The 14,163-nt window shown below is 41.1% G+C and overlaps 1 protein-coding gene across 6 annotated transcripts in view; it reads left to right on the forward strand.

The window, feature by feature from the left end:
• NFAT5 (nuclear factor of activated T cells 5) overlaps nt 1-14,163 on the forward strand; it is a 141,375-nt gene that overhangs the window by 118,088 nt on the left and 9,124 nt on the right. For 3 of the 6 annotated variants that reach the window (XM_054533172.2, NM_001374188.1, XM_054533174.2), the window contains 4 exons: nt 3,849-3,932; nt 9,601-9,749; nt 10,425-12,909; nt 13,800-14,043. In XM_054533172.2, the coding sequence (XP_054389147.1) occupies nt 3,849-3,932; nt 9,601-9,749; nt 10,425-12,909; nt 13,800-14,035 (2,954 nt within the window). In that variant the 3' untranslated portion in view covers nt 14,036-14,043. Of the gene's footprint in view, nt 1-3,848; nt 3,933-9,600; nt 9,750-10,424; nt 12,910-13,756; nt 14,044-14,163 lie in introns of those variants that run through there. The other 3 variants (XM_063717094.1, XM_054533171.2, XM_054533173.2) reach the window with 2 other exon arrangements.

The raw sequence follows: 14,163 nt of genomic DNA on the forward strand, positions 1-14,163 counted from the left end.
AAAGTGCTGGGATTACAGGCATGAGCCACCATTGTACTTTTTTGTATTTTATGAAATGTGATAATCTTTTCAAGTGTCCATGAGAAGTGTCTTGGAAGCCATGAGAGAGAATATGATTTCAGGAAAACTTGGGCACAGAGAATTTGGCCTATCTCAGTATGACAAACTAATAGCTGTTGTGATTCATGTAGGGACTATTGTTAAATATTTGATTACTCAATAGTGTATTATTATAGCAGCCAAAACAAGGTCCATCCTAATATTTACGGGTTGGAGTAGAAGTGGTGACTGTTAATACTATTTGTTGAAATACTTAACAGTTATAAATAAAACTAACAAATCATTAAGTGAAATACCTCCTATCTTATTTTGACCAAAATACCCTCATAACAACCTGAAAGGCTAAATTTGAATTTAGAATTTTCAAACTGCTTTGAGTTCTAAGCTGGGCTATGGTAGCTTGAGGAGAGAGCATCCCTGCCTGCCACCCTTCTTTTGCCACTTTTTGGCTCCATCCTATACTTGGAAGCCTTGGATACCTTAATCAGTGTTTCCACCTAATATGCCTAAGAGTGCTCACAAAATCTAGGATAGTTGTACAGAAAATCTAGGGATCGGCTGGGCGCGGTGGCTCACGCCTGTAATCCCAGCACTTTGGGAGGCCGAGGTGGGCAGATCACGAGGTCAGGAGATCGAGACCATCCTGGCTAACACAGTGAAACCCCGTCTCTACTAAAAAATACAAAAAATTAGCCAGACATGGTGGCAAGCGCCTGTAGTCCCAGCTACTCAGGAGGCTGAGGCAGGAGAATGGCATGAACCCGGGAGGCAGAGCTTGCAGTAAGCCGAGATCGCGCCACTGTACTTCAGCCTGGGCAACAGAGCAAGACTCCATCTAAAAATAAAAAATAAAAAAAAAAGGAAAGAAAAGAAAATCTAGGGATCCTGGGTGCCTGTTACATGGTCTAAAGGTAGGGTCAAGGCAAAGGCTCAAGTGAACATATCCTAGTTCCACACATTCTTCCAGGTACAGACCTTCTAACACCCAATGAGGCCATACTGCCCCAAATCAAAATGCGTATTCTCTCAGGCACTTAGATACTTTTCAGAGTCATAAAACCTTTGTGTTATTGATAGTCTCTGAAGCTTTGCCTAGCCATTAAAACATCTTTTTTTTTTTTTTTACTTCAGCCTATTCAGACACAGAAATCACACTAGATATTATTTGCTGTAACTCCACAGTGGTGATTTCTATAAGAAATGGAGATGTAATATTTAACATCTTTTGTTTTTTCTAAAAAGAAATTACTGGCTGGGTGAGGTGGCTCACATTTGTGGTCCTGACACTTCAGGAGGCCAAGGCAAGAGGATCACTTGAGCCTAGGAGTTTGAGACCAGCCTGGGCAATATAGTGAGACCCCCCCCGCCCCAGTCCCTGCAAAGAATGGTGGCATGCGCCTGTAGTCCCAGCTACTGGGGAGGCTGAGGTGAGAGATCTCTTGAGCCTGAGAGATTGAGGCTGCAGTAAGCCGTGATCATGCCAGTGTACTCCAGCCTGGACAACAGAGCAAGACCCTGTCTCAAAAAAAGAATAATAAGAATTTAAAAATATAACATGATTTAAAAGTAGAAATTTAAATTTTTTTCAAGGATTAGTTTATATTTTTAAATCTATTGTTACTAGAATTAATGCCATGCATAAATATTTTATGTACTTTTTTTTTCCATTCAGTTGCCTATAAATCATTTGTTGGACCTACTGTGAAGCATACTAAGATAAATTATTTAACTTCATTCTCAGGAGATGTGTACAGATTTCTCTCTTTATTTATTTTTGTTATAACTATCATTTGACGTATTAGAAAATATAAAATAAATATATCAAAAAATAGAAATTGGCCGGGCGTGGTGGCTCACGCATGGAATCCCAGCACTTTGGGAGACCGAGATGGGCAGATCACCTGAGGTCAGAAGTTAGAGACCAGCCTGACCAACATGGAGAAACCCCATCTCTACTAAAAATACAAAATTAGCAGGGTGCGGTGGGGCATGCCTGTAATCCCAGCTACTCGGGAGGCTAAGGCAGGAGAATCGCTTGAACGCGGGAGGCAGAGGTTGCAGTGAGCTGAGATTGCGCCACTGCACTCCAGCCTGGGCAACAAGAGTGAAACTCCGTCTCAAAAAAAAAAGAAAAAAGAAAAGTAGAAATTAAGGCCAAGCACGGTGGTTCATGCCTGTAATCCCAGCAGTTTGGGCATCTGAGGTGGGCAGATTGCTTGAGTTCAGCAGTTTGAGACCAACCTGGGCAACATGGCGAAACACCATTTCTACCAAAAATATAAAAATTAGCCTGGTGTGGTGGCGTGTGCCTGTAGTTCCAGCTACTCAGGAGGCTGAGGTGGGTGATGGCTTGAGCCTGGGAGGTGGAAGTTGCAGTGAGCTGTTATCATGCCACTGCACTTCAGCCTGGGTGACAGAGCCCCAGACCCTATCTCAAAGGAAAAAAAAATAAAATATATTCAAATAAAATATATAATCATTTGAAGCAAGAACCAATTTATTTGTAATTTATTAAACTATTTTTTAGAACTGATTTATATTCTTAGGCCCATTAAATTTATAGTTTAAATTTGTTATAGTAGGCTGGGCACTCAAGCCTGTAATCCCAGCACTTTGGGAGGCCCAGGCGGGCAGATCACTTAAAGTCAGAAGTTTGAGACCAGCTTGGCCAACACGGTGAAACCCCATCTCTACTAAAAATACAAAAATTAGCCTGGCAGCCAGTGCAGTGGCTCACGCCTGTAATCCCAGCACTTTGGGAAGCCAAGGTGGGCGGATTGCCTGAGGTCAGGAGTTTGAGACCAGCCTGGCCAACATGGGGAAACCCCATCTGTACTGAAAATACAAAAATTACCCAGGTATGGTGGTGTGCACCTGTAGTCCCAGTTACTCGGGAGGCTGAGGCACGAGAATCCCTTAAACCCGGGAGGTGGAGGTTGCAGTGAGCCAAGACTGCGCCATTGCACTCCAGCCTGGGTAACGAGCGAAACTCTGTCTCAAATAAATAAATAAATAAATAAATAAATAGCCTGGCATGGTGGCGTGCACCTGAAATCCCAGCTACTCAAGAGGCTGAGGCAGGAGAATGGCTTGAACCCAGGAGGTGGAGGTTGCAGTGAGCCAAGATCATACCTCTGCACTCCTGGGCGACCTAGCGAGACTGTCTCAAAAAAAAAAAAAAAAAATTGGCTGGGCACGGTGGCTCACACCTGTAATCCCAGCACTTTGGGAGGCCAAGGTGGGTGGGTCGCGAAGTCAGGAGTTCAAGACCAGCCTGGCCAAGATGGTGAAACCCTGTCTCTACTAAAAATACAAAAAAATTAGCTGGGAGTGGTGGCGGGTGCCTGTAATCCCAGCTACTCAGGAGGCTGAGGCAGAGAATTGCTTGAACCCAGGAGGCGGAGGTTGCAGTGAGCTGAGATCGCGCCACTGCACTCCAGCCTGGGCAACAGAGCGAGACTCTGTCGCAAAAAAAGATCGGGTTTCACCATGGGTCAGGCTGGTCTTGAACTCCTGACCTCAAGTGATCACCTGCCTTGGCTTCCCACAGTGCTGGGATTACAGACATGAGCCACTACACCCGATCTGGTTTTGTTTTCCTAAGTGATCGCATGCTCCGCCCACTTGGAGATTGGAGAATTTAGAGGATAGAAATTTACCTCCAGAATTTCTGCTAAACAAATAATTAAAGGACACTTTGTGACAAGATATTCTAATTAAAGAATTTAAGATACAAGGTTTTTAGGATGAGTAAATGTAGATAAATACATTAATCTTTTTTTTAATAGCAGCAGCTGGTGCTTTGAATGTAAATGTGAAGAAGGAAATATCTAGTCCAGCAAGACCTTGCTCTTTTGAAGAGGCCATGAAAGGTACCAAGTAAATTCTTCTCAAAAATCGTAATTGGGTGCTCCTGTATGTTTTCTCTAGCACACCTTACTATTTTGTTTTCTCTTAGGTACTTACAGTACTTTGCAGGGTATCTTCCATATTGTAAAATAAATATGTGTTTAACTTTACTAAATGTAGAGACTTGTTTTCCAATTTGATATTTTTCTTGCTGAATATGTTTTTTTATGTATATATATTTTAAAGTATATTAGAGTGGAGGAGGTTTTTTTTTTTTAATTCCCCAATATTAAAAGTATATGAGGCTGGGCACAGTGGTTCATGCCTGTAATGCCAGCACTTTGGGAGGCTGAGGCAGGTAGATCATTTGAGGTCAGGACTTCAAGACCTGCCTGGCCAACATGGTGAAACCCTGTCTCTACTAAAAATACAAAAATTAGCCAGGGGTGGTGGCAGGTGCCCGTAGTCCCAGCTGCTCGGGAAGCTGAGTCAGGAGAATCTCTTTAATCTGGGAGGCAGAGGTTGCAGTGAGCCAAGGTCATGCCACTGTACTCCAGCCTGGGTGACAGAGCGAGACCCTGTCTTTAAAAAAAAAAAAGTGAAATAAGGCCAGGCACGGTGGGTCACACCTATAGTCCCAGCACTGTCGGAGGCCAAGGTAGGAAGATTACTTGAGTCCAGAAATTTGACATGATAAATATCCATTGGCTAATAATTAAATGCATCATCTATAGTTATTGCTGAACAGATATGGGCAGCACAGTGAGAAGATTTCTTGTCTCTACAAAAAAATTAAAACAGGCCAGGCGCAGTGGCTCACACCTGTAATCCCAGCACTTTGGGAGGCCGAGGTGGGCGGATCACCTGAGGTCAGGCATTCAAGACTAGCCTGACCAACATGGAGAAACCCATTCTCTACTAAAAATACAAAATTAGCCAGGCATGGTGGTGCATGCCTGTAATCCCAGCTACTTGGAAAGCTGAGGCAGGGGAATCGCTTGAACTCAGGAAGCAGAGGTTGCAGTGAGCTGAGATCGTGCCACCGCACTTCAGTCTGGGCAACAAGAACGAAACTCCTATCTCAAAAAAAAAAAAAAAATAGGCCAGGCGCGGTGGCTCATGCCTTTAATCTCAACACTTTGGGAGGCTGAGCTTGGCAGATCATCTGAGGTCAGGTGTTGGAGACCAGCCTGGTCAACATAGCGAAACCCCATCTCTACTAAAAATACAAAAAAAATTAGCCTGGCATGGTGATATGTGCCTGTAATCCCAGCTACTCTGGAGGCTGAGGCAAGAGAATCACTTGAACCTGGGAGGTGGAGGTTGCAGTGAGCCGAGATTGTGCCACTGCTCTCCAGCCTGGGCAACAGAGCAGGACTCGGTCTCAAAAAAAAATAAAAAATAAAAAATAAAAACATTAACTGGGCATGGTGGCATGCGCTTATCATCCTAGCTATTCATGAGACTGAGGTAGGTGGACTGCTTGATCTGAAGAGGTCGAAGCTGCATTGAGCTGTGATCGTACCACTGCACTCCAGCATGGGCAAAGTAACAAGACTCTCAAAAACAAAACAAAGCAGAAATTTGGTTGGTTTATATACTTTTTTGATAAAAAATTTAAATCAGGCTGGGCACGGTGGCTCACACCTATAATTCCAGCACTTTGTGGGGCTGAGGTGGGTGGATCACCTGAGGTCAGGAGTTTGAGACCACCCTGGCCAACATGGTGAAACCTCATCTCTACTAAAAATACAAAATTTAGCTGGGCGTAGTGGTGCGTGCCTGTAATCCCAGCTGCTTGGGAGATTGGGCAGAAGAATTGCTCGAACCCGGGAGGCGAGGATTGCAGTGAGCCGAGATCATGCCACTGCACTTCAGCCTTGGCGACACATTAAAACTCCACCTCAAAAAAATATATATAAATCACATATGAGAAATTGTTTGGTAAATAGAGATTACCTGAGAAAAAATGCAAGTGTTGGATTGTAATGCACTGACACCAGCTTGATGTTCTTAGAGCAAATTAATTCTTAGTGAGCAGGAGAAAAAAATTAATCTGATGTTTTCATTTATAATGTACTACTAAATTGAAGTTGACTAGAAGATTATTATTAGATTAACAAGATGGAACATATCTGACAAACTTAATGTCTGGCCTGGAGACATTTTGGACTGTTTTTGGTGGGACTAGACTTAAATAAAATTGGAACAAGGCCAGATGCAGTGACTCACACCTGTAATCCCAGCACTTTGGGAGGCCAAGCCAGTGGATCACCTGAGGTCAGGAGTTTGAGAACTACCTGGCCAGCATGGCAAAACCCTGTCTCTACTAAAAATAAAAAAATTAGCTGGGCGTGGTGGTGTGTGCCTGTAATCCTAGCTAATTGGGAGGCTGAGACAGGAGAATCGCTTGAATCCAGGAGGCGAAGGTTGTAGTGAGCCCAGATTGAGCCACTGCACTCCAGCTTGGGCAATAGAGCAAGACTCTGGAAAAAAAAAAAAAAAAAAAAAGGATTGGAACATAAATAAAATTAACCTTTGTGAACTGTGTGCATATGGCCGTAGAAAGACTTGTGTCTTTGCATGAGCATTAGACTAAATGTCCTTTTACTGTTTGTCTTTACCAGTAGACATACTTGTCAGTGGTCAACTGAGGATAGGTAAAAGACTCTTGCTCAACTTTCTCTACCTAATCTCACTTTCCAGAAAGGGGGAGAAGATAATAAGCATTACTATCTAAATACATTTTAAGAAAAATTGTAGATCTGTTAAGCAGTAACTGTATAGGTGATATATTTATTTTATGTAATTTCTAATTGAATTATAATATAATCTTATCTGTAAACATGGAAATTTTTATATCAAAAATACTATTAATAAAAATATAAGCCAGGTACAGTGGCTAGTGCCTATAATCCCAACTACTCAGGAGACTGAGGTGGGAGGATCACTTGAACGCAAGAGTTTGAGGCTGCAGGTACTCACTCCAGCCTGGGTAACAGAGTGAGACCCTGTCTCTAATTGAATGAATGAGTGAGTAAATGAATGAATGAATGAATGTTTTTAAAAAGAAAAATACAGACTGTATATTTTTATTTTTATTTATTATTATTATTATTTGAGATGGAGTCTTGCTTTGTTGCCCAGGCTGGAGTGCAGTGGCATGGTCTCGGCTTACTGCAACCTCCGACCTCTGCCTCCTGGGTTCCAGAGGCTGAGGTTACAGGTGCCCTCTACCATGCCTGGATTTTTTTTTATTTGTACTTGTTTTGTATTTTTCGTAGAGACAGGGTTTCACCATGTTGGTCAGGCTGGCGAACTCCTGACCTTGTGGTCCACCTGCCTCTGCCTCCCAAATTGCTGGGATTACAAGCATGAGCCAATGCACCTGGCCCATATTTTTATTTTTATAGGATTAACCAAACAATGCACAACAAACTAAATTGACAGTGATAAAGCTAGATTAATCATTTTCTTCATTCATTCAGCAAACATTTGTTGATTACCTACTGTGCCACAGGTGATAACAACATCTGCCTTCACAGAGCTCATGATCTAATGGAATTCAAAAGCAAGAATAGTAGTTGACTATTACAGGATCAACTTAAGATAACACTAATGGTTTTTCAAAATGTCCTATGGGATATTCTTAGATTACTTTTAAATGCCTGCCCTGTGCATGATCTGAAGTTTTGTCTCAGTCAAAATTAGGTTGTAGGCTGAGTGTGGTGGCTCACGCCTATAATCCCAGCACTTTGGGAGGCCTAGTAAGGACGATCACTTGAGCTCAGGAGTTCGAAACCAGCCTAGGCAACGTAATGAGACTCTTGTCTCTACAAAAAAATTTTAAAAATTAGTCAGGCATGGTAGTGTGTGCCTGTAGTCCCAGCTACTTATGGGGCTGAGGTGGGAGGATTGCCTGAACCCAGGAGGTGGAGGTTGCAGTGAGGCCTGATTGTACCACTGCATTCCCACCAACAGAGAGAGACCCTGTCTCAAATAAAATAAAATAAAAATCTGGTTGTTAGGGGAATTGTATCGGTATTAGAATTTAGGTGAAAATAGGTCCAAAGAACTCATGAATAAATGATTCATTTCTTAAACTACTTAGGTAGAATAATAAAACATGGAATGTCAAAAGTTAAATGAGCACTTTCCCCTCTGTCAAAATAATCAGTTTTCATAGGAATTAGGTTTTTAGCCAAATGGCTGTGAGGCAAGTTGAAGTAAGACAAGAAAATTGCAAATATTTTTAGATGAAAATATTTACTTTCAGCAGATTTTTTTTTTTTTTTTTTTTTTTTTTTTTTTTTTTTGAGAATGTCTTGCTCTGTTGCCCAGCCTGCAGTACAGTAGAGCAATCTCGGCTCACTGCAACCTCCTCCTCCTGGATTCAAGCAATTCTTGTGCCTCAGCCTCCCAAGTAGCTGGGATTTACAGGCATGTGCCACCATGCCCTGCTAATTTTTGTATTTTTAGTAGAGACAGAGTTTCACCATGCTGGCCAAGCTGGGCTTGAACTGCTGGCCTCAAGTGATCCACCTACCTCGGCCTCCCAAAGTGCTGGGATTACAGGCATGAGCCACCACACTTGGCCTTTCAGCAGCGTATTGAGTAACAACAACAACAAAAATTTATGAAGGGAGCGATCCAACTTATATACCATGTGCCATTTTAAAAGCTTCTTTATAGCCAGGATTTCTTCTCGATATCAAATTAAGAAATTTAACAGCTATGCTTTCTGAAGACTCCATAGAACCTCCAAGTGGTAGTAAACTTTTAAATCAGGATTTGGCTATGTGCTCAACTCAGAAGACTGTCATTAGCAATAGCAGTAGGTACCACTGAGTGCCACTGCGGACTCAAGTAGACAAAAAAGAAGAAAGAAAAGCAATCAAGGGGAAAAGGTAGATATAGTGAAGTGGTAGAATCTTGCTATATGTTGCCTCTAGGTATAAATCTAGAACTAACTACTCCTGAAAATGGAGGTAGTTGGAGGTGGGAAATAATTTTTCATTTTGCTTGGGAAATTTGGTTTGTAAACCTAAAATACCCCTTATTTCTGGGAAAAAAAAAAAATGTTTAAAGTCCAGTCTAAAAGAGAATTGTGTCCATGTGTCAACTTGTCATATTCAAGTTTTCTAATTAATTTAGTTTTCTTTTAATTTAGAAAAGCAAAATTTGTTAATCACTGGGTGGTATTTTCTAATGAGAAGCTTGAACTTAGTTTAAGAAAGAAGTGCTCTGACAATCTCCTAGTCCTTAAGAAGTTTTGAGACTTTATATTGTCAGATAGCTAAATGCTAAGAGGAGAGTGTAGTGGTTGTAATTGAGTAGCTTTATCCTCCTGGAGATTTTTAAGCTGGATCCTATCATATACCCTGGTCGGTTTGGGTAGTATGATTCAAGGCACTTGGAACGGTCTTGGGGAATATAGCTTGGTAATTGAACTGCTTAAGCTTATTATTAATATTTAAGCTATAGTTCCAGGCCCATTCCAGAGGTCCCCCAGCCAATGCACTTCATAAAAGGGAAGATACATCTTAATATACCAGTTTTGTATCTCATGCTACCATTGTAGCATCAAAAAAATAGACATTTAAATCATGGCTAATAATCAACAAATTTTAGAATGAAATAGTTGGTAAATTTTGTGACTTTAAACTTTTCTTTTTGTGTGTGTGTATGCAGCAATGAAAACTACTGGATGTAATTTAGATAAGGTAAATATTATCCCTAATGCCCTGATGACTCCACTCATACCAAGCAGTATGATTAAGAGTGAAGATGTTACTCCAATGGAAGTAACAGCAGAAAAAAGATCTTCCACTATTTTTAAGGTAAGCTATATTGACTAGTGCTCCAACTTCTAACCTCCTATATAAAAATTGCTGTCTTTTACTTTTCCTATTTTTTTCACATTGTTTTTACTTTGGATGCACTTAATGAATTTTGCTGTAAAGAGGGAATGCTTTATACTTCAGCAAAAGTGCCCACAAAGTGACTTCCAATATACATTTTGACAAGGGAGGAATTAATATATTATATGAGATATCAATGAAAGTACTAATTTTAGCATTTTCAGAATTAGAGATGTTTTTATTTTTTTCCCAGTCTTTTCCCATAACTTTCTGTTTCTTTTTTTTACTTGTCTTCTCCCCTGTAGTGTTACTGAGGAGCCACAAAATTGAGATATTTTGATACCTGCTCTTCATGAACCATAAAATTAATGTGTTCTGATTATCCTTAATTCACCTAAGCATATCAATAGCCGATTATTCTACTTCCTTGTTTGACTATCTTTGCTTGTCGTACTTTTAAAAAATATATCCCAAGGAAAATGAGACATCATGTTATGGAGAATTGTAGTCCTGTACCTGTTTTCTAAATGATAATAATATAGAGTGGAAAACTGGTCCTGCATATATTTTTAGAACGATAGTGATTTTTGATGTATGTTACAAACTTGTTTAATGTTTATACATTCATAATATTTGGGGATTTTTATTTTTTAGACTACAAAGTCAGTTGGATCAACTCAGCAAACATTAGAAAACATCTCAAACATAGCAGGAAATGGCTCTTTTTCATCACCATCATCTTCCCACCTACCTTCTGAAAATGAAAAACAGCAGCAGATTCAGTCCAAGGCATACAACCCAGAGACCCTGACAACTATTCAAACCCAGGACATTTCACAGCCTGGTACTTTTCCAGCAGTTTCTGCTTCTAGTCAGCTGCCCAACAGCGATGCACTATTGCAGCAGGCTACACAGTTTCAGACAAGAGAAACTCAGTCTAGAGAGGTATTACAGTCAGATGGCACAGTGGTTAACTTGTCACAACTGACTGAGGCGTCACAACAACAGCAGCAGTCACCACTACAAGAACAAGCACAGACTTTACAGCAGCAGATTTCATCAAATATTTTTCCATCACCAAATAGTGTGAGTCAGCTTCAGAATACTATTCAGCAGCTGCAAGCAGGGAGTTTTACAGGCAGTACTGCTAGTGGCAGCAGTGGAAGTGTTGACTTGGTCCAACAAGTTTTAGAGGCACAGCAACAGTTATCTTCAGTTTTATTTTCTGCTCCAGATGGTAATGAGAATGTTCAAGAGCAGCTTAGTGCAGATATTTTTCAACAAGTCAGTCAAATTCAGAGTGGTGTAAGCCCTGGAATGTTTTCCTCAACAGAGCCAACAGTCCATACCAGACCAGATAATTTATTACCTGGAAGAGCTGAAAGTGTTCATCCACAGTCTGAAAACACGTTATCTAATCAACAGCAGCAGCAGCAGCAACAGCAAGTGATGGAATCTTCAGCCGCAATGGTGATGGAGATGCAACAGAGTATCTGCCAGGCAGCTGCCCAGATTCAGTCAGAGTTATTCCCTTCAACTGCTTCAGCAAATGGAAACCTTCAGCAGTCGCCAGTTTACCAGCAGACTTCTCACATGATGAGTGCATTGTCTACCAGTGAGGATATGCAAATGCAGTGTGAATTGTTTTCTTCTCCTCCTGCAGTTTCTGGAAATGAAACTTCTACAACTACCACACAGCAGGTTGCAACCCCTGGCACTACCATGTTTCAGACATCAAGTTCAGGAGATGGAGAAGAAACTGGAACACAAGCAAAACAGATTCAGAACAGTGTCTTTCAGACCATGGTCCAAATGCAACATAGTGGGGACAATCAACCTCAAGTTAACCTTTTTTCATCCACAAAAAGTATGATGAGTGTTCAGAATAGTGGTACCCAACAACAAGGTAATGGTTTATTCCAGCAAGGGAATGAGATGATGTCACTTCAATCTGGAAATTTTTTGCAGCAGTCTTCTCATTCACAGGCCCAACTTTTTCATCCTCAAAATCCTATTGCCGATGCTCAGAACCTTTCCCAGGAAACTCAAGGTTCTCTCTTTCATAGTCCAAATCCTATTGTCCACAGTCAGACTTCTACAACCTCCTCTGAACAAATGCAGCCTCCAATGTTTCACTCTCAAAGTACCATTGCTGTGTTACAGGGCTCTTCAGTTCCTCAAGACCAGCAGTCAGCCAACATATTTCTTTCCCAGAGTCCCATGAATAATCTTCAGACTAATACAGTAGCCCAAGAAGCATTTTTTGCAGCACCGAACTCAATTTCTCCACTTCAGTCAACATCAAACACTGAACAACAAGCCGCTTTCCAACAGCAAGCTCCAATATCACACATCCAGACCCCTATGCTTTCCCAAGAACAGGCACAACCCCCCCAGCAGAGTTTATTTCAGCCTCAGGTGTCCCTGGGCTCCCTTCCACCTAATCCAATGCCTCAAAGCCAACAAGGAACCATGTTCCAGTCACAGCACTCAATAGTTGCCATGCAGAGTAACTCTCCATCCCAGGAGCAGCAGCAGCAGCAACAGCAGCAGCAACAGCAGCAACAACAACAACAGAGCATTTTATTCAGTAATCAGAATACCATGGCTACAATGGCGTCTCCAAAGCAACCACCACCAAACATGATATTCAACCCAAATCAAAATCCAATGGCTAATCAGGAGCAACAGAACCAGTCAATTTTTCACCAACAAAGTAACATGGCCCCAATGAATCAAGAGCAACAGCCCATGCAATTTCAGAGTCAGTCCACAGTTTCCTCACTTCAGAACCCAGGTCCTACCCAGTCGGAATCATCACAGACCCCCTTGTTCCATAGCTCTCCTCAGATTCAGTTGGTACAAGGGTCACCTAGTTCTCAAGAGCAGCAAGTAACACTCTTCTTATCTCCAGCATCCATGTCTGCCTTGCAGACCAGTATAAATCAACAAGATATGCAACAGTCTCCTCTTTATTCCCCTCAGAACAACATGCCTGGAATTCAAGGAGCCACATCTTCGCCTCAACCACAGGCTACTTTATTTCACAACACAGCAGGAGGCACAATGAACCAACTACAGAATTCTCCTGGCTCATCTCAGCAGACATCAGGAATGTTCTTATTTGGCATTCAAAATAGTAAGAAACTCTAATTTTTCATTACTTAATTGGTCATTATTATTATTAGAAGGAAGCAGAGTTCAGTGGTGCGATCTCGGCTCACTGCACCCTCTGCCTCCCAGGTTCAGGTGATTCTCCTGCCTCAGCCTCCCAAGCAGCTGGGATTACAGGTGTGCACAACCACGCCCGGCTAATTTTTATATTTTTGTTAGAGGCGGGGTTTCACCATGTTGGCCAGGCTGGTGTTGAATTTTTGACCTCAAGTGATCCGCTGGCCTCGGCCTCCCAAAGTGCTGGGATTACAGGCGTGAGTCACCGCACCTGTCCTTTACAGTTGTTTTAAGAGTACAGATTGTAGTTAGAACTCTATTACCTATAGACTATGAGATCTTGTACAAGTTATTTGGCCTTTATGGGTCTTAATTCTCTCATTTAAAATGGTGATAATATTACATACCTTACATGGATTTGGGGAGGATTAAATACGGCAATGTATAAAAATGTGTGTTTGACATTTTAAGCTATAAACTTAAAAGGAAAACGAAGTCAGAACGACAGATAATACCTCAGCCAATTGAAGTAAGTAGTTTCTAAGGAGGTAGAAACTCATCTTTAATGTTTATATACCAATGAATTTATATAGGACTTTTGATATTTAAGCAAAGTTGTATTTTTAGACTGCTTAAAGGAAACCTAAGATGAATTCCAGTGCCAAACTGTGAAAACCTTTTTCTTGGACTATCAGGTGCCTAACTTTTAGTAATATACAAGGAGAATGCAGTAATGTATTTTCCCCAACAACTAATAAATATCTTTTCATGAATCTTTACTAATCAGATGGCTTCTATTTTTAATGTTTCTGCAGACTGTAGTCAGCTTTTAAGCTTCTGTTTTCAATGTCTCTGCAGACTGTAGTCAGCTTTTAACCTCTGGACCAGCTACATTGCCTGATCAGTTGATGGCCATAAGTCAGCCAGGCCAACCACAAAACGAGGGCCAGCCACCTGTGACAACACTTCTTTCTCAGCAAATGCCAGAGAATTCTCCACTGGCATCCTCTATAAACACCAACCAGAACATCGAAAAGATTGATTTGCTTGTTTCATTGCAAAACCAAGGGAACAACTTGACTGGCTCCTTTTAACTGGATATGTAAGTATTGCATTTTGACTTCTTATTGAAAAGCATCAAATTTTATTCTTCTTAACAGATTTAGGTTAAGTAATAGTAGTTGTAATCTTTTAAAATATGGCTTTCTCATAAGATGATACT

Source organism: Pongo abelii, chromosome 18 (assembly GCF_028885655.2).
Source record: "Pongo abelii isolate AG06213 chromosome 18, NHGRI_mPonAbe1-v2.0_pri, whole genome shotgun sequence".
In the NCBI taxonomy this organism is placed as follows: Eukaryota; Metazoa; Chordata; class Mammalia; order Primates; family Hominidae; genus Pongo; species Pongo abelii.